The sequence below is a fragment of the Phoenix dactylifera genome, chromosome 12 (assembly GCF_051530095.1).
Source record: "Phoenix dactylifera cultivar Ajwa chromosome 12, Ajwa_hap1_PhDact_Kaust_v1.1, whole genome shotgun sequence".
Classification (NCBI taxonomy): Eukaryota; Viridiplantae; Streptophyta; class Magnoliopsida; order Arecales; family Arecaceae; genus Phoenix; species Phoenix dactylifera.
Window position 1 is genome coordinate 3468385 of NC_143201.1, and position 27558 is coordinate 3495942.

General features: G+C 39.9%; 1 protein-coding gene across 7 annotated transcripts; it reads right to left on the reverse strand.

Annotated features, from left to right (window-relative positions):
* Window positions 1–845: 845 nt before the first annotated feature.
* LOC103719396 (lysine-specific demethylase JMJ18-like) lies at window positions 846–27123 on the reverse strand. 7 transcript variants are annotated; one of them, XR_015971827.2, is made up of 15 exons: window positions 26579–26929; window positions 26363–26471; window positions 15175–15463; window positions 13761–13832; window positions 13605–13682; window positions 13054–13522; window positions 10191–10255; window positions 9882–10103; window positions 9263–9424; window positions 5019–5387; window positions 3594–4902; window positions 3408–3511; window positions 2618–2815; window positions 1470–1977; window positions 846–1197 (listed from the first exon to the last, which is right to left on the reverse strand). XR_015971827.2 is itself a non-coding variant. In XM_088708186.2 (15 exons), the coding sequence occupies exons 4-15, from the start codon at window positions 15331–15333 to the stop codon at window positions 1585–1587; spliced, it is 3600 nt and encodes a 1199-aa protein (XP_088564312.2). In that variant the 5' UTR covers window positions 15334–15463; window positions 25754–25973; window positions 26363–26471; window positions 26955–27123; the 3' UTR covers window positions 1235–1584. The 7 variants fall into 7 exon arrangements, 6 of the variants coding, with proteins under 6 accessions (XP_088564312.2, XP_088564311.2, XP_088564310.2 ...); XM_088708186.2 differs by lacking the exons at window positions 846–1197; window positions 26579–26929 and adding exons at window positions 25754–25973; window positions 26955–27123 and having other exon boundaries at window positions 1235–1977; XM_088708185.2 differs by lacking the exon at window positions 846–1197 and adding an exon at window positions 25754–25973 and having other exon boundaries at window positions 1235–1977; window positions 26579–27090.
* Between the last annotated feature and the right edge of the window lie 435 nt (window positions 27124–27558).

A 27558-nucleotide genomic window follows, 5' to 3' on the forward strand; every position in this document is an offset into this window, starting at 1 on the left:
GATTGTTGCCTACATAGTGAGGCTGAGAGGCAAGCTAAGTATGCATTCAAATAGGGAGTTCGCTTTTGAACGTTAAAATAACAGGCTTTTTGTCAAAAGTTCCTTCACATAATCAAATGGAATATCATGTTTTGATATGTGTTTACCTCAACAGTCAATGAATTCCACATGTTTGCCAAATGAATCCACTTCTATATTTTCCCTAAGAGCAAGCAGAGAAGTGAACTTTCTTACAAAAAAGGCTGTTGAGAGCATGAGAAGAAGCTTCTTTTGGAGGTGAACAAAGAGAAACAATGGCAGCACAGGATCCGTTCGACAGAACAAGATAGGTTTTTTTTTCCTGGCAGAAGGTTCTACAGGCTCTTCTTAGATCAATGGTGGGATTATCTGTTCCATTGCTAAGCTTCTGGGGAAAGGCATTCCCTCGCCGGCGATCAAGGTATTTCTATGGCTCTTGGTAAACATTAAATCATGACAATGAAAAAACTGAGAAAAAAGAAACTAGAGTGGCAATCAGGTATGTGTGCAGAGATGGTGGAGCACTTAATTTTGAGATGCAGGTTTTTAAGGAACTTGTGGATTATTATAAAGCATAAGGTCCAAGTTTGTTAAACCTGATATATATTGATGACCCTTCCCATATCAATTAAATCAGATTACTTAACATTGTATTAAAGCTCAGATTCTTGACAGAGGTTGCAGTGGATGAATTCCCTCTAATGCTAATTATTAGTTTAATTAATTCAGGTATTATCTTGATTCATTTCAGTCATTGTACCTGTTATGATAAGTCAATTCTTCTGATACACCTCAGTCACCTACTGTAATTCTTTCAATAAGGATCATTTATTCAGATAAAGCTAATTCACATTTCTCTTTGACAACAACGCAAAATTAACAAAATTGTACTCTGACTGTCGTTAACATTGGCAGTTTAGAGACCTCTTATTTATAAGTTGGGCAAATGGCTAATTCAGTTCCTCACTACTAAATAGTTGTTCCACAAGATCCTCTCCCATCTCTCTTTTTCACTATATTATGCATCATTTTATCAGTTACATTTCACAGAATGTTATCCACATCTCCCAGTATTTCTAATTTTTGGCCCGTCTAAAGTTTCATCAACAACACACACACACAGCTATAGTTTATTTGCAATAAAGTGGCCTTGCATATGCTCCAGGCATTCAGCAACACCTGAATTCACACACTAGAACTTGAACAGAGATGCCAATTAATCAAGGAAAGAAGATATTATTGTATTCTAAAGGTTCAAAAGTTTATCTTGAATCTATAATCTCTATACAATGGTTCGCATATTGAGGGTAGTGCATGGAGACAAATCATTCTATGAAAACATGATCTAGGACTATGGGATTAGAAATGTGCAATAATCCAACAAGCTATACATGGAACTTGAAAAGAATAACCTAATGGCACTGCAAATAAATGAAATTTAATGGTGTCACCTTTGGAAGAAAGAACAGCAGCTCCAATATCGATGTGTCATCTGGTTTCCAGATGTTCTCCATAGCAGCTCATCCCTCAGGAATCGAAGCAATTGCTTGAGTTTCTTTCCTATTTTTATTTATCTACATTCTTCTGGATCTCATCTAGCAGAGAACTGAATGCTGCTCTCCAGATGCTGCTCTCTGGCCCACCGCAGAATATTCTGTGCATCATTGTTAATTCTTCAAGGTTTGCCTTTTTCAGCAATCCACCAAGTACGCGTTCTGCCTCTCCTTCTGATGTATGGTTGTCAATTTTTGATTCATCCTGCTTCTTCCTAGTTAAATCCACACCAAACAACTTCTGTGCATTAGCCAAGCAACCACTTGCAGCAATATGAATGCTTGAGGTCTTAGCAAGTTCTAAAGGCCCATCTTTCACATCGATCCCCTCAGATAGAGACAACACATTTGATCTTGATGCCCAATACTCCAGGCAATTATGATAAGGATCAAGAGCCTCAATAACCTGTTTTCATTCAAGTTAGTCTTATAAATCTTATTTATATGGAAGCTTTGCTAAAGTTTCTAATTGCTATGAAGAAATCAACAATGAATTGCATTTATTTATGCAAACCAGACTTGGGTCCACTGGTTGATACCCCTCTCCTCAGCCGTGCTCCAGAAGTAGTTGTAGGTTTAAACTTAGAAGGTGGGATTCATCTTCTAAAATAGATTTAGGCATTTGTATATTCCAAAAAAATAGAATTATATGGAAGAATTACAATCTCTATAGGAATGTAGAAAGTGTTTCTTACAAGCTGTCACAAACTACTGAAAGCTAACACCGAGAAGATATATTGAAGGCAAAAAAACAAAAAACAAAAACTCTTCTCGTCTGCATGTGGGCTTTTTTTTTCAAAAAAGAAACCGCACATGTTGGGATCCATCTCACTAACAAATGTAATTGGATTCAATTGCAAATTTCTATGTTGGCATATCAATGATGATTTCCTAATGTAAAGTATTGCGATTGAATTGTTAATGGATCCAAATTGGTTAATAAGTTGAAGATGGTAGATGTTGTACAAATACTAATAATAACAAAAGTGGACTCCAAAGATAGATCCCTTAGAAGTTAACTAGTAGTAGTTTGGAGGCAGGCAAACCTGAACGATTGATGGAGATAAGAAACCAAACATTTCAAGTCCATCCACAGATTCTGGAGTTTGCAATGGGGGAAGACCTTGCTTCCTAAGACCATTTTGTCTAATGATCTCTCGATTCAATTTCTCTTGCACCATTTCCCAACACCTTGTAGCAGAAGCATGCATAAAGGATACTCCTGGGTTCTCTTCTACCATCACCTAATTAGAAGTAAGCAGAGTATAACAGCAAGCTATATCAGTTGAAACTTGTAGTAAAGGGGATTTAATTGTTTCAAAAATTAGAAGACCTGCAAAAAAGAAGTGCTTTGATAGAATTGCATCATGCAAGAGGATTAAACAAAAGAAAAAAAATGAATGCAATTTGATGGCATTAAAGCTCACTGGTTACAGTGGAGGAATAATCAAGTCATTCTATTGCTTACTGTTGTTATGCTAGGTATGGTATACCATGGCTGTTATGGTATTATCATAGTTAACATTGTATAGTAAGTTCTCCATTATATTGTTCAATTATAGGAGTTTTTGGTAAATCATTGTTGCTAATGGCATCCACTTATTACAAATTCATACAAAATGTATTTTGCAATTTGACAGCAATTATAAATTAGAAGTACAGCAAAAGCTCCAGTTATTTATGATTGTTATAGAAATATTTCTTTTTGTTTTTGGATAAAAGATGCATTATGCAAGGAAAGCAGAAATTAGTGATATACAGGTAAGCAAGGTTCACCATTGCTAGAGTATAAATGTCAACGATGCAAGCCTATAATTATTACCCTGAAATGCCTACCTTAAATAAAGGCCCCAGGAGTCCAGCATCCAGAACTTCTGAGATGTAGCTACATGTCGTCGCTGGATCAACTACACTGATAAATTTGACACGACTTCTGTATCCTGCAAATTCATTACATTGAAGTTTTCAGCATACTGTTTAGTCAACTGAAAAGGCTGTTTAATTGATTCTATGGAAGCATACCTTTGGGGAATATTGCTTGCCTACTGCACCACTTTTTTGCAGGCACCACAGTTCCAAAATTAATAGGTTCGACACAATACTTCAACCTCTTGTGAACCTTTTGATCACGTTGATCGAATGCACAAGATTGGACTGAGATATCCCCAATGGGCTGACTGCATTGGCCATCTAAAGGTATGGTTAAACAAGGCAGATGATGTTGAAGGTCAATACCAAACAGCTTTGGACTTGATCTATGAGAATATTCAGCATTTCTTGAACACGACGCTTCATTAAAATTTCTGATAGCAATGTCACAGGAAGAAGCCAACTCAGCAGGATTATTAATGGACATTGAAGACCCACATTCAGAACTAGTTCCAATGAGATTATTGGTTATCCGCAAAGGAACATACTCCTCGGTTTTATCCATATTATCCTTAACAACCACCAACACAGAATTTGAGGAAAGTTCCTGTCTAAATATATCAGGACTCCTGCGACACACTTCCTTGACAACACGGTGATCAAGATATTCTGGTGACTTGACTTTAGGATCTGCAGATTGTTGTTCCTTGTTGAGACCAGGACAACATCTGTCTCCCCCTTCACATTTATTACTTCTGAGTGAGACGTTGGTTTTGACTGGTGATGATCCCTGGCATCCAACTTCATGATGCTCCAAATCAATCGCTTCTGATTTCGTAAATAAGGGTACTCTGTCAAAGTTCCCACTTTCAGATTCTCTTTTTACACTAGTTTCTGAATATTTTCTTAAGTCAGATTTGCATGGTGCCTTCATATTAAGGGATCCTTCTGTTTCATTAAAAGTAGGATACTTTGTGTTTGGCTCAAGAAGAACATTATCCTTTACCTGATTCTCGCAGTCTTTATTGTTGACCTCAGCATCTGTGATGTTAACATAAATTAATGTCCTCTTTGGTTCGAGTAAGCTTTTCTCAAAGGATTCTTTCGATTTCTCCAACAATGTCATATGTGGAGTTAAAGCCAACCTGAAGTCCTGTAATCCCCAGTGTTGTACTTCCCTTGAATCCCCCTCTAGGGCTGTCACTAGAGTGTTTAATTCATCCAAGTCATAGTGGAAGAGTAAATATTTTCTGCAAGGCTCACAAGAGCATGTCAAATTTGCATGGTTTAGACATGCAAAACGATTTGGAGAGCACTCGCAACCAGCGGCAGACAGGTGCAGATCATAAAAGCATAAGAAGCATTCTCTCTCACTTGATGAGGCAAAATCCTTGTCCATATTTCTAGCTTTTGATATACTAGAAATAGACTCCCTTCTTTTCTGTTCTATCCTGACTCTCACCTGTAAGGAGAAAAGTACATCTAAGGAACAAAAAGTTCACAAAACTCTACACACACACACACACACACACACACACAGACACACACACAGAGAGCACATTCAGTTATGCGCTTCACCTTAATGGCTTCAGTAAGTACTCCATCCTTTCCGCAAGCATTTTGCCATCTCAAAATTCCCAGGTCATTCCTCTGCGATACAGGCTGCTGCCAAAGTTCTCTACCAGCTTCCCGTGCAGCAGCAAGTAGTAACTTGTCATGGGACAAGGATGTTTTACGACGTTGCTTGCTGTAGAGCTCAACAGCACATTGCCCATGTGGCAGCCAGTCCATGGGAGCAACATTTACTGCCTCTGCACAATTGAAGCCACAATTGAAACCAGAATGGTATGCTCTTGGAAATGTCAGAACAAACTCCCCAGAATTCTGAATGGCACGGTAAACAGGTGCTCCTTCTTCTTTAAGGACTGAAGGAGAAAATTGTGTAACCTGCTCCAATATGATCAAAAAGATAAGATACAATCATTACATGACATTAAAGGATTTGAATAGTAACCTTGTGATTTTCATATTTCTGACATGTTACAAATTAAATTTATGAAAGGAAGTTATTCAACAATGAAGCATTATACCACTAAGACACACAAACCCTTTTGGTAAGGGTTCCATTAGAGCATCAGTATTCAAGAATCTTGTGGTTTCATATTTCCGATATGTTACGAATTAAAATTCTGCAAGGAAGTTATTCAAGAATGAAGCATTATACCACTTAGACACATTAACACTTTTGGTAAAGTTCCATTAGAGCATCAGTATGGTGTTGGCACCAGTATGATGTTAAAAATTGACTCAAATTGTTACATCATACGAATAAAATTTAGTATGATAGAGGAGAAATGCCTTAAGAAAGGCAAAGTATTTCAAAAAGCCAATCTCATTTGGTCAGGGTATGCTTGTAGGTAGTGGTTTTGGCTAAGGGAAAGTTTTAAGCTGTAAGCACATTCTCTTAGATAAACTGGCTACTACTATCTGGAGGCAGAGACAGAAAATGTTAAAATTCAGATGAAAAAAGGAGCATCATTGATGCAGCATAAAGAGTAAAGAGCAATTACACTGCCTGGTTTAAACTTTGGATATCAACACACAATTGAAGGCAAATTGGATTGAAGAACCCTTTGTTTGGTGAAGTTCTCTCAGAAAATTTTTATTTATGACAAAAACCAACCCCTTCATAAAATCTATTAAAAGCATATATATAGAACATGATCCCTAAGTCGGGCATTAATCCCGATATAAAATTATGCGAGATATAGGACCCATTAATAAGAAAACATGTTAGAATTTCAACTACACATATAGAAACATGGCTAAAAGTTGATACTGTCTCCAATGAAAACTATTTGCTTGTCGAAGTCTTTGCCTCCAAATTCCTAGATCCAGCAAAGCTTGGCATGGTCCAGCTGGTCATAATACTTGCTTGCTGCACCTTGTAATACATCAATTATGGTGTGACATAAACTGGTGAAACTAAATGAGTAAATACTAAAACTGAAATTGTAGAGTGGTGCTTTCGAGTTCATGTTCCAAAATTCATTAAACTAGATGAAAATACAGGAAAAATATTATATTGGGGACTGGATGTTGTATGGGGTTTTGAGTTTTGTCCGAGTTGACCAATGCGACATGTACCAAATCTAATTTACATGCTATCCACAATCAATTCTTCACTAACAACAAATCTTATTTTTGAACCTTGGTAAGGCTTTATAACAGCCCAATCTTTTGGGGCCTAGTGGTAAGTTAACATGGTATCGGAGTTCATTTCAAGGTCATGGGTCCAAATCCCTTTTCAATCAGTCTTTCTTTAATTAACTTATTGGCCATCATGAGTCTTTTACTTTTCGTCACTCATTCTCGGTTATTGTCCTAAGTCATTCTTGACTTGTTCATGCCTTCCCATGCATGGTCTAGGCTGCACATGAGGATAGATCATGATAAACGTCACTGACCCTTCCCTAACAGCTTTAGAAGCTGGGGTCTAGTGGTCAGTTGACATGAATCATGGACCATTCTGCAACCTACAGGTTCTACAAAAGGTTGGTTTCAATTACTTCGAGCCATATACGTTCTCGCTCAAAATGACTCTATTCTCCTGGTTTGAGCATTAACATGCCATTCTCAATATTTGTTTCATTGTTAGCTATTGTGGTTAATTCTCTTAACAAGCTATTTTCATAGGGCATCACAGTTCTTTTGCAATGCCATAGTCATCTTTATGGATGACGTCTCCACAATTTTTAATTAGAAGCAACACCGCTAGCATCAATTTGAGATGGACCTTGGTCCCAGCACTACATTTAAAATGTCCTAGTCAACTTCTCTGCTACATATCATGATTGTCATGGCAAAAGTACAACTCTGACTTATAGGTCATTTAAAATCTACTATCTTAGATGTAAATGTTTTCATATAAAGCATCTACCTTTTTAGTTTACAAGTGGACATAAGACCTCCATATCAAATTCAACATTTTTGCTTGACATTTAATCATCAATCTCTTGCTTTCCAAATATAGTTTACTGAGCAACATGTGGATCTCTTCTGGAAGGGTCATACCACCATCACTATGCACTTTCACTATTTACTGGCGAACTTCCAGTCCAATGTCCTTTGACATTGGGAGTATTGTATGGTTATCTCTTGGTCTATCATATAAAAACCACACATTCATGTATTCTATGTTACTACCTTTCAATGAAAATGTATCATAAGTCACATTCAAGGGATTGTTGCCTACTGTAAGTGAAAATATATCACTTATCATCCCCAAAACATGCTTGTTGCAGAAGTTCATCATTCTGTCACAGGCTCAAGTTTAAGACTCGGGATGCTGAGTGGGACCTAGAAGAATATCAGGTTCCACTTAGATGAGAAACCATAGAAATAATGTGACAGACAATAATGTAAGAATATGGATAAATTATTTATCTTGTGTGATAGAACTTTTATTCGACCAATTAATACCGCTATAGCAGCTACTTCTTGGTCCATTTAGGTTGTACTGAAGATTTCATTAGCAGAACTCATGATATGTCACTATGCACTGACATGATGAATGACATGCATTACTCTATCATCATCTTATGTCTACCCTCCTAAAAATTTTCAGATAATATCACTGATACATGGTACAGCTGCTGTGCTGATTCCAGCAGCATACCATGTGTTGGTACAGGGGGCATATCATACCAAGCCAACCTATATCATATAGTACTGGCATGGGATCCAGCATCGAGAATTAACACACTGATATGGGATGATCAAATAAGAAGTCAATATAGAAACAATAGAATTTTAAGATTCAGAAATAAACTTCGATAAGTGTAAATAATTCATAATACTCTACAACCATGATATTGCATTAAAAGAGGTTCCTTTGCCTTAGCACGGAGCTATAGTAGGACCTGGGTGAACAAAAGATTTCAAGCTCTACCATAGAGGTTGGTCCCACTAGTTAGTAGCAGTTTTCATCAACTTAGATGAGTTGGAATTCCCATCTTTTTCAAGTAGGTTAAACGAGCACATAGGAACCTCTGCTAGCAGGATCATATCGATAAAGTGCCAACCATTTCTTCGAAATTAATGTCCTCTTCCTCCGCATGTAGAAAAGGAATAAATAAATCAATCAAATTACGAGAAGCTTCATAAAGTGCTTCCTTAGGAGTGAAACTTCCATTCGTCCATATTTCTAGAAAAAGTCTCTCTTGTTTTTCATTCCCATTCCCATAAGAATGAATACTATGATTCGCATTTCGAACAGGCATGGATACAGCATCTATAGGATAACTTCCATCCGGATTCATCAGACGTGGAGATGGATTAGGTAGGGCTCAGTCATCATCACTCGCGCTCGATCTACCTTGTACGGTTCTATAATTTTCTGAGCAATATTTGCTATGGATTTTTCCTTATTCGATATTCCTATTAATTTTAAAAAGGTTCTTGATGAATTTGACTATCACCACTCATGGGTATGAACCTCATTTAAGATTTCAAGTAGCTAATAACTGAACAGATGAGGTACAACAATCGGTAAGTAGTTACTGAAACAAAAATCTAAATCAATATCAAATAAGATAACTATAACATTAAAATATCAGAATGTTAAGGATCTAGAAAAGCAATTATAAACAGACACTTCTAAATGTGTTAAATGGAATTGTATCACAGTATTGCCATCCATCAGTCAGCAAAAGATATACAAGACAAGTAAATGCTAATTAAGACATTTACATATACGTTCGGATCTAATCATTTTCAAGATGTATAAGAAATGGGGAAATGTGAGACTGATTGAGACTTGCCAATTCATGCAGCAGATCAGGTTGTTCTTCAAACAACTCAGGTAAATGCTTTCTCATTGCATCCTCCAATTTCACAGCCCCACTTCCAGGAACTCCGTACCATACCTTTGGATCGCCAAAATGCATATAATTCAGAGAGTAAAGGTGGTGGTCTTCCACATGCTATTGCCACACACAAGATCAAAGGATAGTAAGGCATTGATTTCAAGGATGTAAAAAATATTGGCATGAATAACAGGATAGAAATTATGGCAAGAATTTATATCAAACCTATAAAGAAAATAATATAGATCAACTCAAAAAAAATGAAACAAAGACAAACTTTATGTTCTTTTATTTTATTCTTTGAGCATATTTGTGAGTTATTTACCATTAGTTTATGTCAATTGCCATGTCCATTGTTAATGGAAGTTCTCTAAACCCTATACAATACAAACTTAATAACATAGACAAAACTTGCTTGATTGATGTTTATGACAAAATCAAGCAAGAACTTGAGCGATGTCCATAAGCTGGATGGAGATAGCAAATGGAATGGAGAACAAAAAAAATTCAAACATTTAAATGACATACTTACCCAATAAAATGAAGAAAAACACAATTTAAATTGCATACTTACCCAACAAAATGAAGAAAAGCACATCCCTACATAAATCCAAGGGACTAATACCCCAGAGATATCTTCTCTTTCAAATGAAAGAACAGAACCAGGAAGTCGTGGCAAGTTATTTAAGTTCCAACCTGACAGCACACACGCATCTGAGTCATTTTTAGCTGAATATGGTGCTTTAGGAAATCCACTGCCAAACGTTCCAGTATCCAAATCAGCACCATAATGCACCTGCATTTGAATGAGAAGAGAAAGTAAAATTTATATAGTTCCAAGAGTTCAAAAAAGAGGACCAGCAACAGTAACCAAACTTTATACCTCAACTTCTTCAGTTGCTTCCTCAACTATGTGCCAATATTCTCCTTCAATTTCCTCCACTGAGGGTTGCTGTCACGACCCCCGCCCCGTTCCCGGCGGGCCGCCGCGACGGTCCTAGGGTGCGGGTAGGCATAAGGCCACCAGCCACCGCGTAGAACCCTACTACCTATCAATCATCAATAGATCTTGAAAAATTTGGCATGATACATGCACAAAATGATCACTTTTCCTATAGTGACCTGTCAGGATTATCTCAATACATACAACACACTACCTGTCAGAGCAGCAATCACATAATCCGTCACATAATGAACCTGGACAATATATATTAATACATTATCTCAGGCATATAACTCATCTGTATAAAAATCTGGTTCCCATTCCATCCATGGTCAAACCCATATCCACAACAGGATCTATGACTGTAACTATGCACTATATACAATAGAAGGTTTATAATACACCAAAAGGTATAAACCTCTATTTACATTATACTATACTATACTATACTATGGAGCGGCACAGCTAGCAGGCAACCACTAATCCTGCTCCTCTCTATACAATACCTGCCCTGCAATCAAAAACACCAAACTGGGGAGTGAGTATATAAATACTCAGTGAGTGGAGTAGAGAGTACTATGCACATGAGACAAGATATAATCATGGCTCGAGGTAAAATCTCAAGATCAATAACAAGATGAACATGAACTCAACATAAAGAATATGGAGTAAATCATCAATATCACCACAATCAATATCAACTCATCTGAAGCGTATATGGAATAATCAAGCAAACATATATGCTACTCATGAATATGCTCAACAGATCATAATGCTGGAACATACAAATCAGGTGTCAATATGCTGAAATCATCACTAGACAGCTGTCGGGAGGTGGGTTTTATGCCCCAGGCGAACCAGCAACAACTCCTTACTGTCACATGCATATGTAGGATAAGACACCACACTAATCATGTAAATGCCGGCCAGTATCCAGAACAGAAATCCATCTCACATCTACATACTAAACGGCACCTCGCGGGAATTCTACATCCGCGGAAAGCCATACTGCACCTCGCGGGGTCTTACTATGCCCGGCGGCAAGCAGAATATAAGTCGTAGGACCGGCCGATCCTACGCCTAGGGCCGTGTCCCCCCCAGGAAGGGACTGGGCTCTGCCCACCCAGAAGGCTACTATATGCACAAAGGCCGATGTTCAACCCCATCGACTATAGGTGTCCTGCAGATACTGACAAGCCATGCATAAATGCCATAATGCACCCTCCCAATACTCTACTAAAAAGGAGCATAATCAAGACTACCACTCACTCGGCCACGACCCAATTATAACTAACATCAGGGTTGGGAGTGAGGAATCACGGGAGTACAATGCAACTCAATATACCATGAGAAGGGCTCTACAAGTCTTTGAAATAGAGGAAATGAAATCAATTTACAAAAGAAGTCATTTCACAATTCAGATCCAATTTCATTACTCATAAAGGAGTATAATCAAGCTACGACTCACAAGTCTTTAAAATAGAGGAAATGAAATCAATTTACAAAAGAAATCATTTCACAATTCGGAATCAATTTGATTACTCATCAACCCCTCGTAATTTCTCTCAATGTTCCCTCAAATGCATGTACAGAATAATCAAGCATGGAGAATCAAGATTATAGAGGAATCTACTACAATATCAATCAATATGCTCAAGTGGAATCAATTCACACTTGGCGACATTCATGAAAATGAATTAAGGATGCTCATGGTGCAAAGTACATGACTCCCACTCACCTGTCAATCCGGCACAGCCCTGATACGCCTCCAAAAATCTACAGCAGGCAGTGGGGAACTTCTTCCTCTTGTTCCCTAGCTTCTTGCCCAACTGTGACATGCATTTACAATACATTTAGTCTTGTATCAAGGGCTATAATCTACGTGCCAATTATAATATAGGGAACTTTAATTGATTCAACTCCCCCGTTCCCTAAATCTTTTCTTTTCTTTCTCTTTTTCTTTTTCTATTAATTAACTCATCATTTATGTGTATTAGGGACTCCCTTGCACGAGTACAAGGTCTCCCTTAGCCTAATCTAGGCTTAATACCCTATTATGGCATGAAATCCCTTATTTTCCACCCGGATGAACAGTAACCCAAACTGACAGTGGGTTACTTCATCCCGGTTTTGATCCACTTTCCAAATTTGATGAAATTTTTACCTAACATTCTACCTAACATTGCTATCGGAGGTCGTTTGACCCCCTAAATAATTCGCCGAAGTTGGGACTTCGACACAGTTTTTCCGTAGTGCCGGAAAAATTTGTCAAAATCCGATTCTTCCTCTTTTAACCGCCTCTACAACCCTTATCCTACCCCTCTAGACTATATCCACCCTTTGTATAGCCTAATGTCATCAAAAGACTAGATAGGAATGGATATTTACCTTTTTCTTTTTGGAAATCGAGGTCCTTGCGTAGAGGGGAAGGAGATCTACACTTTTTCCTTCAGCTGGCAGCGCAACCGGGATCTCCTTCCTTTTCTTTTTCTTCTTCTTCTTCCTCTTCCTTTCTTCCTTTCCTTCCCTCTTCTTCTTTTTTTTTTCCTCTCTGTCGCCTGAGAACCCCTCCCTTTCTTCTCTCGGTTTCATTCCAAAAGCCACAGTAAACCCCCCTTTAAATCACATCAAAGCACTATTTACCCTTTTTTAATATTATTAAATTCCTATTTTGCCCCTAACACTTCAACATATCTACTGTTATGCCATTAACTTTTGATTCCTTCCCATTTTACCCCTTATATCAATTTTAAAGGACTATTCTATCCCTTTTTATATAAAAAAAAATTTTGGGGTTATTACAGTTGCCACCTCTTCTCATGGTCATCACTTCCAGAAATTACATTTTCATTAGCATCTTTCATCCCAAAATACTGCCTTTTGAATTCATCAGCATATATCTGGAATGTTTCTAGAGTGAAGTCTGAACCAGATTGAAAACCAAACTTTTCATCTGTATCTGAGCCAATACAGTCGCTAGCTTCAGAATCATTAGAGCTATTGCGCCTACGAGTCATTCCAAATCTCAACCGCTTTTTTCTCTTTCTTCTCTTGTGACAATGGTTCCGAGATCTTTTTTTTATTGTTGGCTCTCTATTTTGAAGCTTATCAACTTGTTGTATTCGAGTAGTAAACTTAGCATGTTCCCAGAAACTCTTCTCTTTTAGAGGGCAAGGCATTGTCCAAGAAGGGGGTGGTATAATGCGGCATATACCATATTGTTCTGCTTTTGGTCGTATGCTTGCAATGTACCCGAGCGTATCTTTGAATTCCTGAGGAAAACAATATTTTCTGTAGTAAAGGATCTTTATGATGCCTAACAAAAAGGATATATAAATCGAGAGACTAATGTACCCCCTCACTTGGATAGAATGCAGGAGCTTCATCAATGATAGGTCTACATGCTTCTTTTGGATGCCATCTGGAAGTTGCCTGTTCCAAAAAGTTCGCCATTATGAGAGGCTGGCTAGCTCATCTAAGTATTAAAAAGTCGAACTTTCTAAAACAAACCTTTTCATATTTAGAGCTGCTTGGGCTTCTGCATGCATTTTCATTTTGGTGGGGAAGTTTTGAAGAGTGATCCTGCAACAAAGCTATGATTAGAAAATTTGATGACTGAATTACTCGAATCAGTTATTTTGTGCAGAATATGACAGCATTAACTGATAAAAAGGAGATAGAGGCGCTTATGTCCACAGAATTGAGATATCCTCCATTCACTTGACGTAGAAGCAATGGATAAACCATTTTAGATCAACCCTTTTTCGAGTAGCCGTTATCTTAACCTAAGTCAAAGTCTTGTCAAATAGTAATTGATAACTAAATGATAGCGATTGGTGATTAATCTTTCAATATTTGTTTATCTATGTGGAACGTGTCTTTACAGTTTCTAAAAGTTTCTAAGTTTCATTAATTATCATTCATGCATATGCTGCTTGAAATTTACAAAAATAGTTATTCTTTGTCTGTTAGGAAGTTGTAAGGTGTTAATTTAAGGCATATGAAAAGATCTACAATCTATATAAAGGAATGTAGCAAGGAAAGAAAGGCAATGAAGAGTTGGTATAAAGTTTGACTTAATGTTTATTATACAATTATCATCCTTCTCCTACTTTCATATCTCTTATCCCAGTTTCTCTTCCTTTTGTTCTTAAAAGACCTACAGTTCTGGTGTCATCAGTATCACTGTTAATGGATGTAAGATGCAGGTTAAATAATATATGGTGGATTTCTCGTTCTGTATGATTCAAATATCAAATGGGCATGTTTTGGTTTTTACTGCAATCAAACACTGATCCTTAATGTCATTACTTACGTTATATATCATTTAATCCATTTCTAGAAGGAAAAAAACACTGCATTGCAGAGACTGCAATGCAAATAACCAAGGAATGCCGTACCGGTCCGTACCGGCCGGTACGTACCGGCCGGTACGGGCCGGTACGTACCGGTCCGGTCCCTGACCGGTACCGGACACAGATGAAAACCGGTATTTCCGGTTTTCTTCTGTGAACCGGCCGGTACCGCTTGGTACCGGCCTCGTACCGGTGCGAACCGGCCGGTTCGCACCGGTACGGTGTTTTTTTTTTTTGGGGGGGGGGGGGGGGGGGAACCACAGCGCCTCGCTGTGGTTTTTTTTTTTTTTTGATGGGAAAGAAAGTGGTCCGGACCGGTACGGTACCGGTCCGGACCGGTACCGTACCGGTCCGGCCGGCCACCGGTACGCCGATCCGGACCGGTACGGCGGACCTTGCAAATAACAGTTTCCGTCATGCTATATGGGAGCAAAGAGAGCAATCAGAAAGTGACATGGGAAAATGAAATTTCTTTTTTCTCCTATCAGAGGCATCCATGAAAGCATTCATCACTGCATCACCACAAAAACCAACAAAGAAAAAAAGTTGTGGATGATAAGTACACGTACCTCAACAGTCCCTTCACACTCTGAATCTTCTTCTGAGCTCAAATCAAATATACCATAATATATACCAGTCCTGTGCCTGAGGGATCGCTTCACCTTCACTTCATCAGAACCACCAGAACCACCATTCAATTGCATGGATGGAGTCACAGTGGCCTCCATAGAGTAACCAGAATTTACTGCATCATGCTCTAGATCCTCACTGAAGTTGATGGACACATCTTGTGAAATGGTTTTTTGTCTCGGTAGTTCCAATCATTTTGGAATGCATTATGTCCCCACTAAAATTTATCTAAAAATTAAATATTGTCACATGTAAAGATCAGTGGACTTTGACTAGAAACTGTCTGTGCTCTAATACATTAAAAACATTGAAAATTAGATGGAAAACAAAGTATGAACATATCCGAAAAATGACCAGCCAAATCACAGAAAAAGAAAGATCATGTAGATGATGACGTTTTTCAGATTTGAGGTGCAATGATATTAAAAGATGTTCATAGAATAAATAATATCAAATCTCAGCATGATTTATGTTGTTAGTAGCATATATAGCAGATCGCTTAATGCTTTAAATCATACATATTCAGCTCCCATTACCTTGACAGCTGCTATTTCTCATGTTATACTGAAGCAACATATTATACTACAATAAACTACTTAATAGATTGCTATTTCACAAAAGCTCTACTTCAAAACTTGCGGATCAGTGATTCCAAATTAGGTTTACACCAGAGTCAGTTAGACACAGGTAGGACTAAAGTAATTCAACTACTTCATTACTTTCTTATAAAATTCAGATGCTCAGGTTGTGACCACTAACTACTCGTTGGGCTTGGCAAATAGTTACTATTGAAGGAAATTTGGCATCTATTGATCACTCAACCAGTGAGACCAAGTAAAGAGAATTCTCCTGTTTTGGGTGATTCAGAGAAGACCAGGGGATATGAAAACTGTTTCTTCGATTAAAAGCTTCAGAGGGAAAAACTATAGAATAACCAGTGATAATGCTTTATTTCTGCAGCAGCAGACTTGCTAAACTTGGTTCCCTGCGTATTTTGTTTAAGATGAAGGGTCATCAGTGATTTTCCAGAACCTTCTTTCATAAAAGTTTGATATCCTAAAACATGCATGGGGAATTAGGAATCCCATTAATAAATTTCATGTAAGGACCAAATACTGCATTCTTGTTGCCGGAACTTATCATAAGCTAAAACAACTAACAGAGCCACATACAAACTACTTTATACTTCATCTCTCATTTGGTGGGGACACAAACCACCGTTTCCAGCATGTATACAGGCGTCGCCGGCGTGCATAGCACTTTGGCCACCCTAGTTTTATTTTCTTGCGTATTTTCATTTATTTCTTATGTATTTTCGTATTTTATTAGTTGTTTGCTTGTTTGATTGTATTTAGCTAGTGTAGTGACCCATGATGTTGTTGGGTCATGGGTAGTTACATGATCTCATTTGTGGGGATCATGGGTAGTTGTATTGGGGCTATATATGGCACCCCCTTATCTATTGTTCAGCAGAATATTTTGGGGATTAAAAACGAGACTTCGCTTTAGTATCTGGTGGACTCCAGACTCCTCCCTCCTCCTTCCCCTACTTAATTTCTTCTCTAAATCAACTGTCCCGCATCAGTTTGGTATCAGAGCACTGTTGGGCTTTGCCTCTGTGCCAACGCCCCGATCCGTGATCCTTTCCCTTCCTTTTCTTCACTGCCATTTTCTGGGCCGCAGTGGGACAGTCTGCAAAAAAAAAAAAAAAAAAAACTTTTGTTGTCTCCTCTGTCCCGAAAATCCCACAGAAATCTACCAAGTGTATGGCAGAGCATCGCCGGATCCCAGGATTCCGGTGGGCACACGAAATCTACGCGGTAACCCGACCCCGGACGCCGGAGCGAGCTGACGGACCACGGGTGACTCCTTCTGTCAAAAAAGAAGAGGAGCATCGCTGCCCTTCTTTCAGACCTGTCCCTCGGACCCGCCGAAGCGTCTGCTGGCCACCGCGCACACGAAGAGAGACAGGAGACATTCCTGCGAGGGAACCCAGTGCCGGAGCAGGTGACCGGTCGCCGGCCACCACCACAGACCACTGAGATCTCCCTCCTCTGCACTGCTAGCGTGGACTTCGCCACGATCGACCGCCGGGAACTGCCAGCAACTGTAGCCGCAGAGCCCGGTACCACCTCCCGAAACCGTCGGGAGGTTGCAGAAACACCAGTTAACGGGTAAGTCCCTCACCCGTTACCAGTTCATTAGCCGGATCCGCCCCCCCCAAAAAAAAAAAAAAAAAAAAAAAAAAAAAAAAGGTCACATGACCCTCACGTGAGCCTCGCACGTGACTTCACACGTGACCACCCCAGACGCAGCACGTGACTTGCACGTGCTGTTCAAAAAAAAAAAAAAAAAAAAAAAAAAAAAAGGAAGACCGTACCTGTCGTTCGACGGAGAAGAACCCAGATCTAGGGTTCCGCCACCACCGCCGCCGTCGACGCCTCACTGTCACGCCTCCACCGCCACTGTCGCCGCTCTTTGCTGCCACCGAGCCGTCTCTCCTCCTTGTTGTCGGACCATCGCTCGCCGCCGCAGCTCACCTCAGCGACCGCACGCACCGCTGATTCAATCACACCGCCACCCTCCCCTTTCCCCCTCTTTCATCTTTTCCGTTTCCTCCACCCTCCACCGACCTTGAGTCTTCCCATTTTCTTCTTCCCTCAGTCGACTCTTCCTCTCCCTCTCGGCTCACTAAACCCTAAACCCCTTTCTTTTTCTCCCTTTCATCTCACCAAGACCCCTTCTTCTTCTGTGCCGCCACCTCCGACTTCCGCTGCCGACTCCATCCTCCGCCTTCGCCGACCCCCTCGCTCCCCAGAACGAGGGATCCACCTCCGATATCGCTCCTTCCCCTTCTTCTTCTATTCTTTCCCACTCTTTCTCCAACCCTCGAGTTCTCCCATCCCTTCTCCCTCCCATCTCACCGAAACCTCCATCCCATCTCTTTCCCCGCGCCACCACCTCCACCTCCGTTGCCGACTCCATCGTCCGCCCTCGTCGCTTCCTTCGCTCCCCAAAACGGAGATCTCCCCTCTCTTCTTCCACCGGTGTCACCCTCAGCTCCTTGGTATCAGAAGCTCCTCACCCAACGACGCACAGCGGGATCCGAAGCCATCCAGAAGCTTCGGGTCCCCTCTAGTCTTTGCTTTTCGGGCGAGTGGGCCGGCCTGTGTTCGGCCTGTTGTCACGCGGGCCGAGCTGATCTTCTGGCCCAGTGTTTTGCGGGCTTCGCTTTCAGGCCCTGCATCTGGATCCAGACCCAGCCGTGAGTTGGACTTTTACAACGACGCTGCAGTCAGCCATCTTCCAGCAGCATTTTCTACAAATCGTCGGGTTCCGGTTCTGCATCCTACACTTTGCCATCCAAACTCATCCACTGATTCAGATCTGCAAGAAGAGGTCGTATCTTTCCTTTAAATAATTATTTTTCAGCCTTTCCCTATAAACTAGCTTATCTTTAGATTATTATTGTTTCACTTCATGTTGTCGGTTTGAGATAGGACCTTACTTTTATAAAAGCCTATGCCCCTTGAAAACACATATTGAGCCTTACAAATTATTTTCAAATCCTCGAAAGGCAACTAGGAAATTTTACTTGAATCTGGTGAAACCCAAATCAATTTGAAGGACCCCACTTTCATTAGATTAACCTGCAAAGATTTTGCATGATCCAAACCAAGGTTAGCAGTACCTAAGGTCCTGATATTTTGTTATCACCTGTGCTAATTCGAAGGTAACCGAGACTACGTCAAAAGTCGTCTTTTATTCAACATCGTTGATTTTATTCTGAATGTTAATTATATATCTAGGAATTTTGAATTCTAGAGTATGACAACTCGCAGCGGTACATCTTACTCACATGAGATGTCGACCAACCCAAACCAACAGGTATTAGATGCCATAGCAGCATTAGAAACCAGATTAGGAGCAAGAATCACTGACCTTGAAACTAGGCTGAATACTCGCTTGACTATAGCTGAAAATTCAATCACCAACCTCCAAGTTACTCACAACGATGGAGAATCTGAACTTGGTGAGATTGAACCGTCCCGCCCCAGAGGCTTTGGGCCACAACACCAAAGGGACTATCTAAGAGCACGTGAGACACCAGATGAGCATGTAATGCGCAGTATTAAGATCGATGCACCAAGTTATGATGGTCGTCTTGACCCAAAAGTCTTCATCGATTGGCTCGCTGATATGGACCATTACTTTGAATGGTATAGCTTGTCTGACGATCGCAGAGTTCGTTTTGCAAAAATGAAGCTCATTGGTCCTACAAAATTACATTGGAACACAATAGAAAATATGCTTGCTAGAGCTAGACAACCCCCTGTGGTACATTGGGATGAAATGAAGGAGAAGTTAAAAGAAAAATATCTCCCAACATCCTATAAGAGTCGCCTGTTAGATCAGTGGCAACGCTTGATTCAAGGAAACAAACCTGTGTCTGAGTACATCGCTCGCTTTGATGAGTTCTTCATGCGATGTGATGCACGCGAGAGTGTGGAATTGACCCTTTCTAGGTTTAGGTCCGGATTACGAGATGATCTACAAAAAGAGCTTATTTTACGCGAGGTCAATTCATTAGAACATGCCTATCAACTCGTCCAAGACATTGAGCGTTATACTAATAAGACAACCTTTAGGCGATTCGATCTTAAGGAGACCAATTATAAGAACACCCACGGTAGTCAGATTAATACTTGGAGTAAGCCCAATGTCAGAAATCAAGCGACCGAGTCCCCAAAAATTAATGATCAAAAGAGTAAGAGAATTTTAAGTGAACCACCCAAAATTTCTCGAGATCAGTGTTACAGATGTTTTGGTTTTGGGCATAGAGCTAGTCAATGTCCCACTAAGAAAACATTGGTCATCGAAGAAGATAGAAATGATGAAGAGAATGAGTTGGTCCATGAACCAGAGATAGACCCTGAAGAGTCAGATGAAGGTGAGGAACCGGACTCACTTGAGGGTTCCACTCCTTTAGGTGTAGTCAGGTGTGTCCTTACACAACCAAAGCGAGAAGATGATGACTGGAGGCGTCGATCCATATTTCACACCTATATCAAATGTGGCGAACATAGCTGTAAGGTTATCATCGACAGTGGGAGTTGTGTCAATGTTGTATCCACAAGAACTGTCAAGAAGCTACAGTTAAAGACAGTGCCTCACCCTAACCCCTATAATGTGTCTTGGGTGGATAAAACCGCTATACCAGTCACTGAGCGTTGCCTCGTCCAAATCAACTTTTCTGAATATAATGATAAGGTCTGGTGTGATGTTATTCCCATGGACGTCGGACACATCATCCTTGGTAGACCGTGGCTTTATGATTTGGATGTGACTATTTATGGCAAATCCAATTCCTGTTCTTTTGTTCACCAAGGAAAGAAAATTCGACTAAACCCTCTACCGCCTAGACCTTCTATTGCTGGAAAGAAGGATGTGAAGGTTGAAAAGCGCCTTCAAATCATTAGTCCTAAGGAATTCGAGAAAGCAGCAACCCAAGGATCCATAGTCATTGTGTTAGTGTCCAAAGAAGTTGTTCCTGATGTTCAAATAGATTTTCCGAAGGAAGTTCATCATGTTCTGGAAGAATTTAAGGATCTCTTTCCTGAGGACCTTCCTGATGAGCTTCCCCCTATGCGTGACATTCAGCACGCCATAGACTTGGTTCCAGGGGCGACTCTCCCGAACTTGCCTCATTATAGACTAAATCCGATTGAACACGCTGAATTGAAACGGCAAGTTGATGAACTACTCCAAAAAGGGTTCATCCGAGAAAGTCTTAGTCCGTGTGCGGTGCCGGCGCTTCTAACGCCCAAAAAAGACGGCACTTGGAGAATGTGTGTGGATAGCAGGGCAATTAATAAGATAACGGTTAAATATCGGTTTCCAATACCACGATTGGATGACATGCTTGATATGATGGCAGGTGCCACTATCTTTTCCAAAATTGACCTTAAGAGTGGTTACCACCAAATCCGTATCCGCCCAGGTGATGAATGGAAAACAGCTTTCAAAACCAAGGATGGGTTATATGAGTGGCTAGTCATGCCCTTTGGATTAACAAATGCACCTAGTACATTTATGCGAATTATGACACAAGTACTAAGACCTTTCATGGGTAAATTCCTTGTAGTCTACTTTGACGATATCTTAATTTACAGCAAAAACAAGGAACAACACCTTGAGCACCTACGTTTGGTTTGCGATTCACTGAGAAAAGAAAGCCTATATGCGAATCTTAAGAAGTGTTCATTTATGACTGATCGTGTAATCTTCTTAGGATTCGTTGTTTCTTCTGAGGGTGTTTCAGCAGACCCACAGAAGGTCCAAGCTATTCTTGAATGGCCCGAACCCACTACATTATTTGAGGTGCGAAGCTTCCACGGCCTAGCCACCTTTTATAGAAGGTTCATCAAGAATTTTAGTACGATCACTGCACCGATTACGGATTGTATCCGGAAAGGTGAATTTCATTGGACCGTTGCGGCCTCAAGGGCATTCCAAGAGATCAAGACTAGAATGACTGAAGCCCCGGTGATGCGCCTCCCAGATTTTACTAAAGTTTTCGAAGTTTCTTGTGATGCATCTGGTATAGGTATAGGTGGTGTCTTAAGCCAAGAAAAGCATCCTGTCGCATACTTCAGTGAAAAGCTGAATGATGCCAAACGAAAATATTCCACCTATGACAAAGAATTTTATGCAGTTGTACAAGCGCTGCGTCACTGGCGTCACTATTTGCTACCTCAGGAATTCGTATTATATTCCGACCATGAAGCTTTGAGGTACTTAAATTCCCCAAAGCGATTGAATTCACGACACGGAAAGTGGGCTGAATTTCTTCAAGAATATACCTTCGTGTTGTGTCACAAAGCAGGTATTGACAACAAAGCAGCTGATGCCTTAAGCCGTCGTGTAGCATTACTTTTGTCGGTAAGCATAAATGTTACTGGATTTGAACGAATAATTGACGATTATGCAACTTGTCCAGACTTCGCTGAGATCTATGCAAGCGTCTTAGATGGTCGCACCAGGGACTATAGTGATTACCTTGTGGTTGATTCCTTTCTGTTCCGAGGAAACAAGCTATGTATCCCTCAAACATCCCTTAGAGATTTTCTTGTTTGGGAACTTCATGCGGGAGGAATAGCTGGCCATTTTGGTAGAAATAAGACCATTGATATGGTCGAACAAAGATTTTATTGGCCTAGTTTAAAACGGAATGTTGCAAAAATTGTTAGTCAGTGTCGTACTTGTCAACTATCCAAACAGCGCAAACAAAACACTGGTTTATATACGCCCCTTCCTGTCCCAGATCGTCCTTGGCAGGACATTAGTATGGATTTCGTGCTAGGATTGCCAAAGACTAGAAGTAAGCATGATTCCATTCTCGTGGTAGTGGATCGGTTCTCTAAGATGGCACATTTTCTACCCACTTCCAAGACTTCTGATGCCTCCAAAGTTGCGAGGATTATCTTTGATGAGGTCGTTAGGCTCCACGGGCTTCCAACCTCGATAGTGACTGATAGAAATGTCAAATTTGTTAGTTATTTTTGGAAGACCCTCTGGAACTTTATGGGTACTAAGCTTAAATATTCCACAGCCTATCACCCTCAGACAGACGGGCAAACTGAGGTGGTCAACCGCAGTCTAGGAAACCTTCTACGATGTTTGGTAAGTGACCACCCAGGTAATTGGGATCTTCTTTTATCCATAGCTGAATTCGCCTACAATAGCTCTGTAAACAGGACCACTGGCTTGAGCCCTTTTGAAATTGTCTTAGGCTATGTACCGCGAAAACCTGTTGATCTTATCCCAGTAGCCCCTAACAATAGAATCTCTGAGACCGCTGAATCCTTTGCGCAACACATGCAAAATTTACATAAAGAGATTAAGAAAAAAATTGAAATCAACAATGTGAGATATAAAACGGCCGTTGACTTACGTCGACGTTATCAAGAATTTCGAGCGGGTGATGATGTAATGATCAGAATCAGACCTGAACGGTTTCCACCAGGAGCCGTTAGGAAATTGCACGCCCGAAGTATGGGTCCATACAAAATTCTGAAACGGGTTGGATCTAATGCATATGTGGTGGATATTCCAAGTGATTTTGGGATTAATCCAGTTTTTAACGTAGAAGACTTAGTTGCCTACCGAGGTCCGACAACTATTCCTACAGACCCGCTCAATGAGCCTGACACTGACTGCACATCCAATTTTGAGAACATATCTCCTGCTCCTGCCTTGCCTCCTGTACCTTTTTCTCCGCAGATCACAGACACAGTGGAACAGATTTTGGATGATCAGATTGTTAGTACGCAGAACGGTGGTTATCAGCGATACCTGGTCAGATGGCATGGTCGACCTCCGTCAGATGATACTTGGATTAGCAGAGATGAGCTCCAGCGACTTGCTTCAGACCTGTTGGAGCATTACCAGACATCCGTTTCGCCAGAGGCGAACTCTTCTCCGCTGAGGGGAGTTGGTGGGGACACAAACCACCGTTTCCAGCATGTATACAGGCGTCGCCGGCGTGCATAGCACTTTGGCCACCCTAGTTTTATTTTCTTGCGTATTTTCATTTATTTCTTATGTATTTTCGTATTTTATTAGTTGTTTGCTTGTTTGATTGTATTTAGCTAGTGTAGTGACCCATGATGTTGTTGGGTCATGGGTAGTTACATGATCTCATTTGTGGGGATCATGGGTAGTTGTATTGGGGCTATATATGGCACCCCCTTATCTATTGTTCAGCAGAATATTTTGGGGATTAAAAACGAGACTTCGCTTTAGTATCTGGTGGACTCCAGACTCCTCCCTCCTCCTTCCCCTACTTAATTTCTTCTCTAAATCAACTGTCCCGCATCATCATTCTTTGTGAATTGTATTTCATCTAGTGTTCCAAAAGTTTCCAGGCACCCACCCTCCTCTTTGCAAACTCTCCTGCATAAACTCAAGGCCCTATCATTACCGAGCCATCTTAACCTTTCACACAACCTTTTCATCTCATCTGAGTTTTATTCACATTAATATCTGAAGCTGAATCCATAAGCAATTTTTCTTTTCTTTTCTTTTCTTTTGGGTGGGGGAAGGTGGGGTTGGGGAGGGGAGGCTTCATAGGCTTTGTTTATTGCCTCCCTTGTAACTGTAACCTTCATGGTTTCACAAAAATTGCACCTCTATCTGCACATTCACATGGTTTCATCATGTTTTGACCCAATATTGAAATCCTGAAGTATTTAATCTGATTATATGTATGGTATGTTTACCCTTTTCTCATGACATGCAACAATCATGCTATTCTCCAAGAGACAACTCCATTCATCCTCCCAAACCTGGCTAACTCAAAAATACTCTTATTAAACTTCTGGTGTAACATCTGGTCTTTGCTCTTCTTAACTAAATGAAAACTACAAGGGAACCAGCATATATCAAGTGTCATCAACCTAAGCTAAGCTTTCAACTCATCAGCAACACTAGACAGATAATGGAGTTAATCCTTCGGAAGAGGTTTAGTCCGCATAATGATGCCATCTCATAATGCAGATGGGTGCCATGGGAGATGCAACAGTCCCCGTGAATCTCACCCCTCCATGCAAATTAGGGGGGCCATTGGATCTCAATCAACAACCATATAACACCATGTAATCTTGCTGCACTATCTCAATTTTTGAAAATTTGTCTTCAAGAAGAAACTGGTCTACAATTATAGATCAACAATCAATTTTTATACAAAATAGAAAAAAAAACAACTTGTCTCCCAGAGAACATGTCAGAGAATTTGCAAGAAAGCACAATATGCTTGCAGCTAAAAAACCAATTTCCATTAGGCTCAAGTGACAGTAACCACTCAACTCCATATCTTATTAAGGTGCAATACTGTTTGTATCAATCATGCAATGATCTGAAATCATATGAAACATGAATTCCATCAATAATTTCACATTTTTTTGTTAAGATGTTTATCTCTCTACGAGACGATAAGGTTAACATCAATTCTATAGGATAAGTTTTTCCCCTTGGTTTTCTCCACCAAGTTTAGAGATTCAAATATATTCTCTATAGGGCCATCATATTATACATACCGTAGTCGAGTTATTTCAATCTTTCCAAAGATAACTGCGAAAGTTGTTGGTTGCCTTGAGAGGAAGCACATATGCATTCATTCGCATATTTGTTGCTTGCCTTGATGATGAGGATAACAGACATGTACACGTTCCATTTTCTATACATTTCAATTATGTTTCAGCACTTCAATTTGAGACCTGGATTATTAGAACTTTTTTAACTGCCCCTTAGAAAATGATCTTAACCCAACTTTAGCAGATATGAGAGCTTTCAAAAATATTACATTGGCTTCTTATATTCAAGCTAACATAAGCATTTTTCTTGACACTTAAGGTGTTTTGTCATTTCACTTTATCCATGTAGCAGCTGATGGCAATGGGATTAATTCATATTATTCTTCTACAAAATTATATGGGCAAAGAACAGAAAAAGTAAAACCTTCTCTGGTTTATGTGGTATTCGCCCTGATTGGCTTCTGAGAAAATGGCAGTTCAGGTAAACTCTGGAGCGTCTGGGACTTGCAATACCAGGCATAAAGTAAACATTTGGAAAACCGTAAGGATGTGGTACACAGCAACCGCATAGATCAAATAACTCAGAAAGTAACAGCGCATCAGCAGTGAGAAGAACTTTTAGCAGTTTCAGGGGCTATTCTCAACTGTTGATGAATTCCAGAAGAAAAAAAATGCAAGCACCAGGCCTGTTAGAATTTGAGAGGAAATCTATTCCACAAAGTTTCTTCTTTTTATTTTCTTTTTCATTGAAAGGTAAATATAAGTGTCAGAACCCAATTTCTTATGCACACATGCAACTTTTCGTATTAAGATCAAACAAAAGGAAAAAAAAAATCAAATATATAAGATTCAACATTTGGATCTGATAGATCAAACTGAGTATGAAATGTTTGATATTATTTTCACATTACCATAAAGATGGAAACCCAAATACCACAAAAATCTCACTAGAAATAAAAGAGAAGAGAAACAGTATCTAATTACTCCATTGCTATTAAGATTAATTAATAAAGTAAAAAGATAGAGAGGATACCTAGACTCCATTAAAACTGCTCCATAGACTCCAAAAAGTTCAATTCAGCAAGCCAAACACATCCCCTCGCCTCTTGTGCAGAACAAACCACAGGAATCCTCCGGCCGATCTACAAAAGTGAGAACAATGCCAATCCATGTCAGAACAGATCCACAACCCAACCCTAGTACAGACAACATCAAACCATAGGCCAAGGTTTATAAATCAAGATCTCACATGGGGATCATCAGAACACCAAATCAACCAACCACTAACAAAACATGCCGAATCTCATGAAGGTAGGTGATCGACCCATACATCAACTTAATTCTAATATCACCGACCAAATTCCACAAACAAAATCAATCTCCAATACCAAAAATCTAGTGAGAGAGAAGGTTAAAATCAGGAGGTCTATCAAGGCCTTCTCTGGTTATGGAGAAAAGCCAGGGAGAAATATCCTCAAAATTGTAAAGGTTTTAATGGCAACCTTAATGAAACCAAAGACAATAAATGAAAAATACGATAAAAAGCAGAATTATGATTAATGAGATTATAGAAAATGGAGGAGAAGCTATAAAAGCCTTCTCATGATCATACGGTGGACCGAGACCTTAAAAACTGCTGAAAACAAATCCAGGTAGAAGCTAAAGAAACTTTCTTCTTGTTTCTCTTTCTGGAAACTAGGATGATTGCAGGCTAGGTCTGTCAAAAGAGACTCGGTCACTGTCATTAGATGGATTCGGAATGAAACCAGCAGTAGAGGAGGTCACCTTAAATATTCAGGCTATGTTAAGTGGTGGTGCGGCTTTTTAGGCCAAGCATATTTTTAGAGAGGCAAATGAGACCGCGAATTAGATGGCTTCGACTCATCATTTCGAGGGCACTCTAGGTTGAAAAAAAGAAGCTACCTATGGCACTCCAAAATTTGTTGTTTTGTTATCATTGGATGTATTCATATTAGAGTTATAAATATAATCTGCCGGCCAAAAAAAAATAAAATAATTTTTTAATATAAACTTTCTACTTCTATTTTTAATTTATTTATTTTTTCTAATAAATATAGCGATTGAGGGGGAGGGAACAACAACAATCCCTGCACCCTCCAACCGAAATCCGAATCCAACCAGCTGAAGGAAGGAGTCAGATGCTTGTGTCCACGCCTATGCACATTGGATCATGGATATTTTAGCCCTTTGTTATGCAACGTATTCTCA

Excerpts from the sequence above, each read along its gene's own strand:
- LOC103719396 (XM_088708186.2), bottom strand. The coding sequence starts at position 15,333 with ATGGAGGCCACTGTGACTCCATCCATGCAATTGAATGGTGGTTCTGGT. Across the intron at positions 13,833-15,174 it reads AGTGTGAAGGGACTGTTGAG|GATCACTCTTCAAAACTTCC; the intron begins GTACGTGTACTT and ends GCTTTGTTGCAG. Across the intron at positions 10,256-13,053 it reads CCATGAGAAGAGGTGGCAAC|CCTCAGTGGAGGAAATTGAA; the intron begins TGTAATAACCCC and ends CGTGACAGCAAC.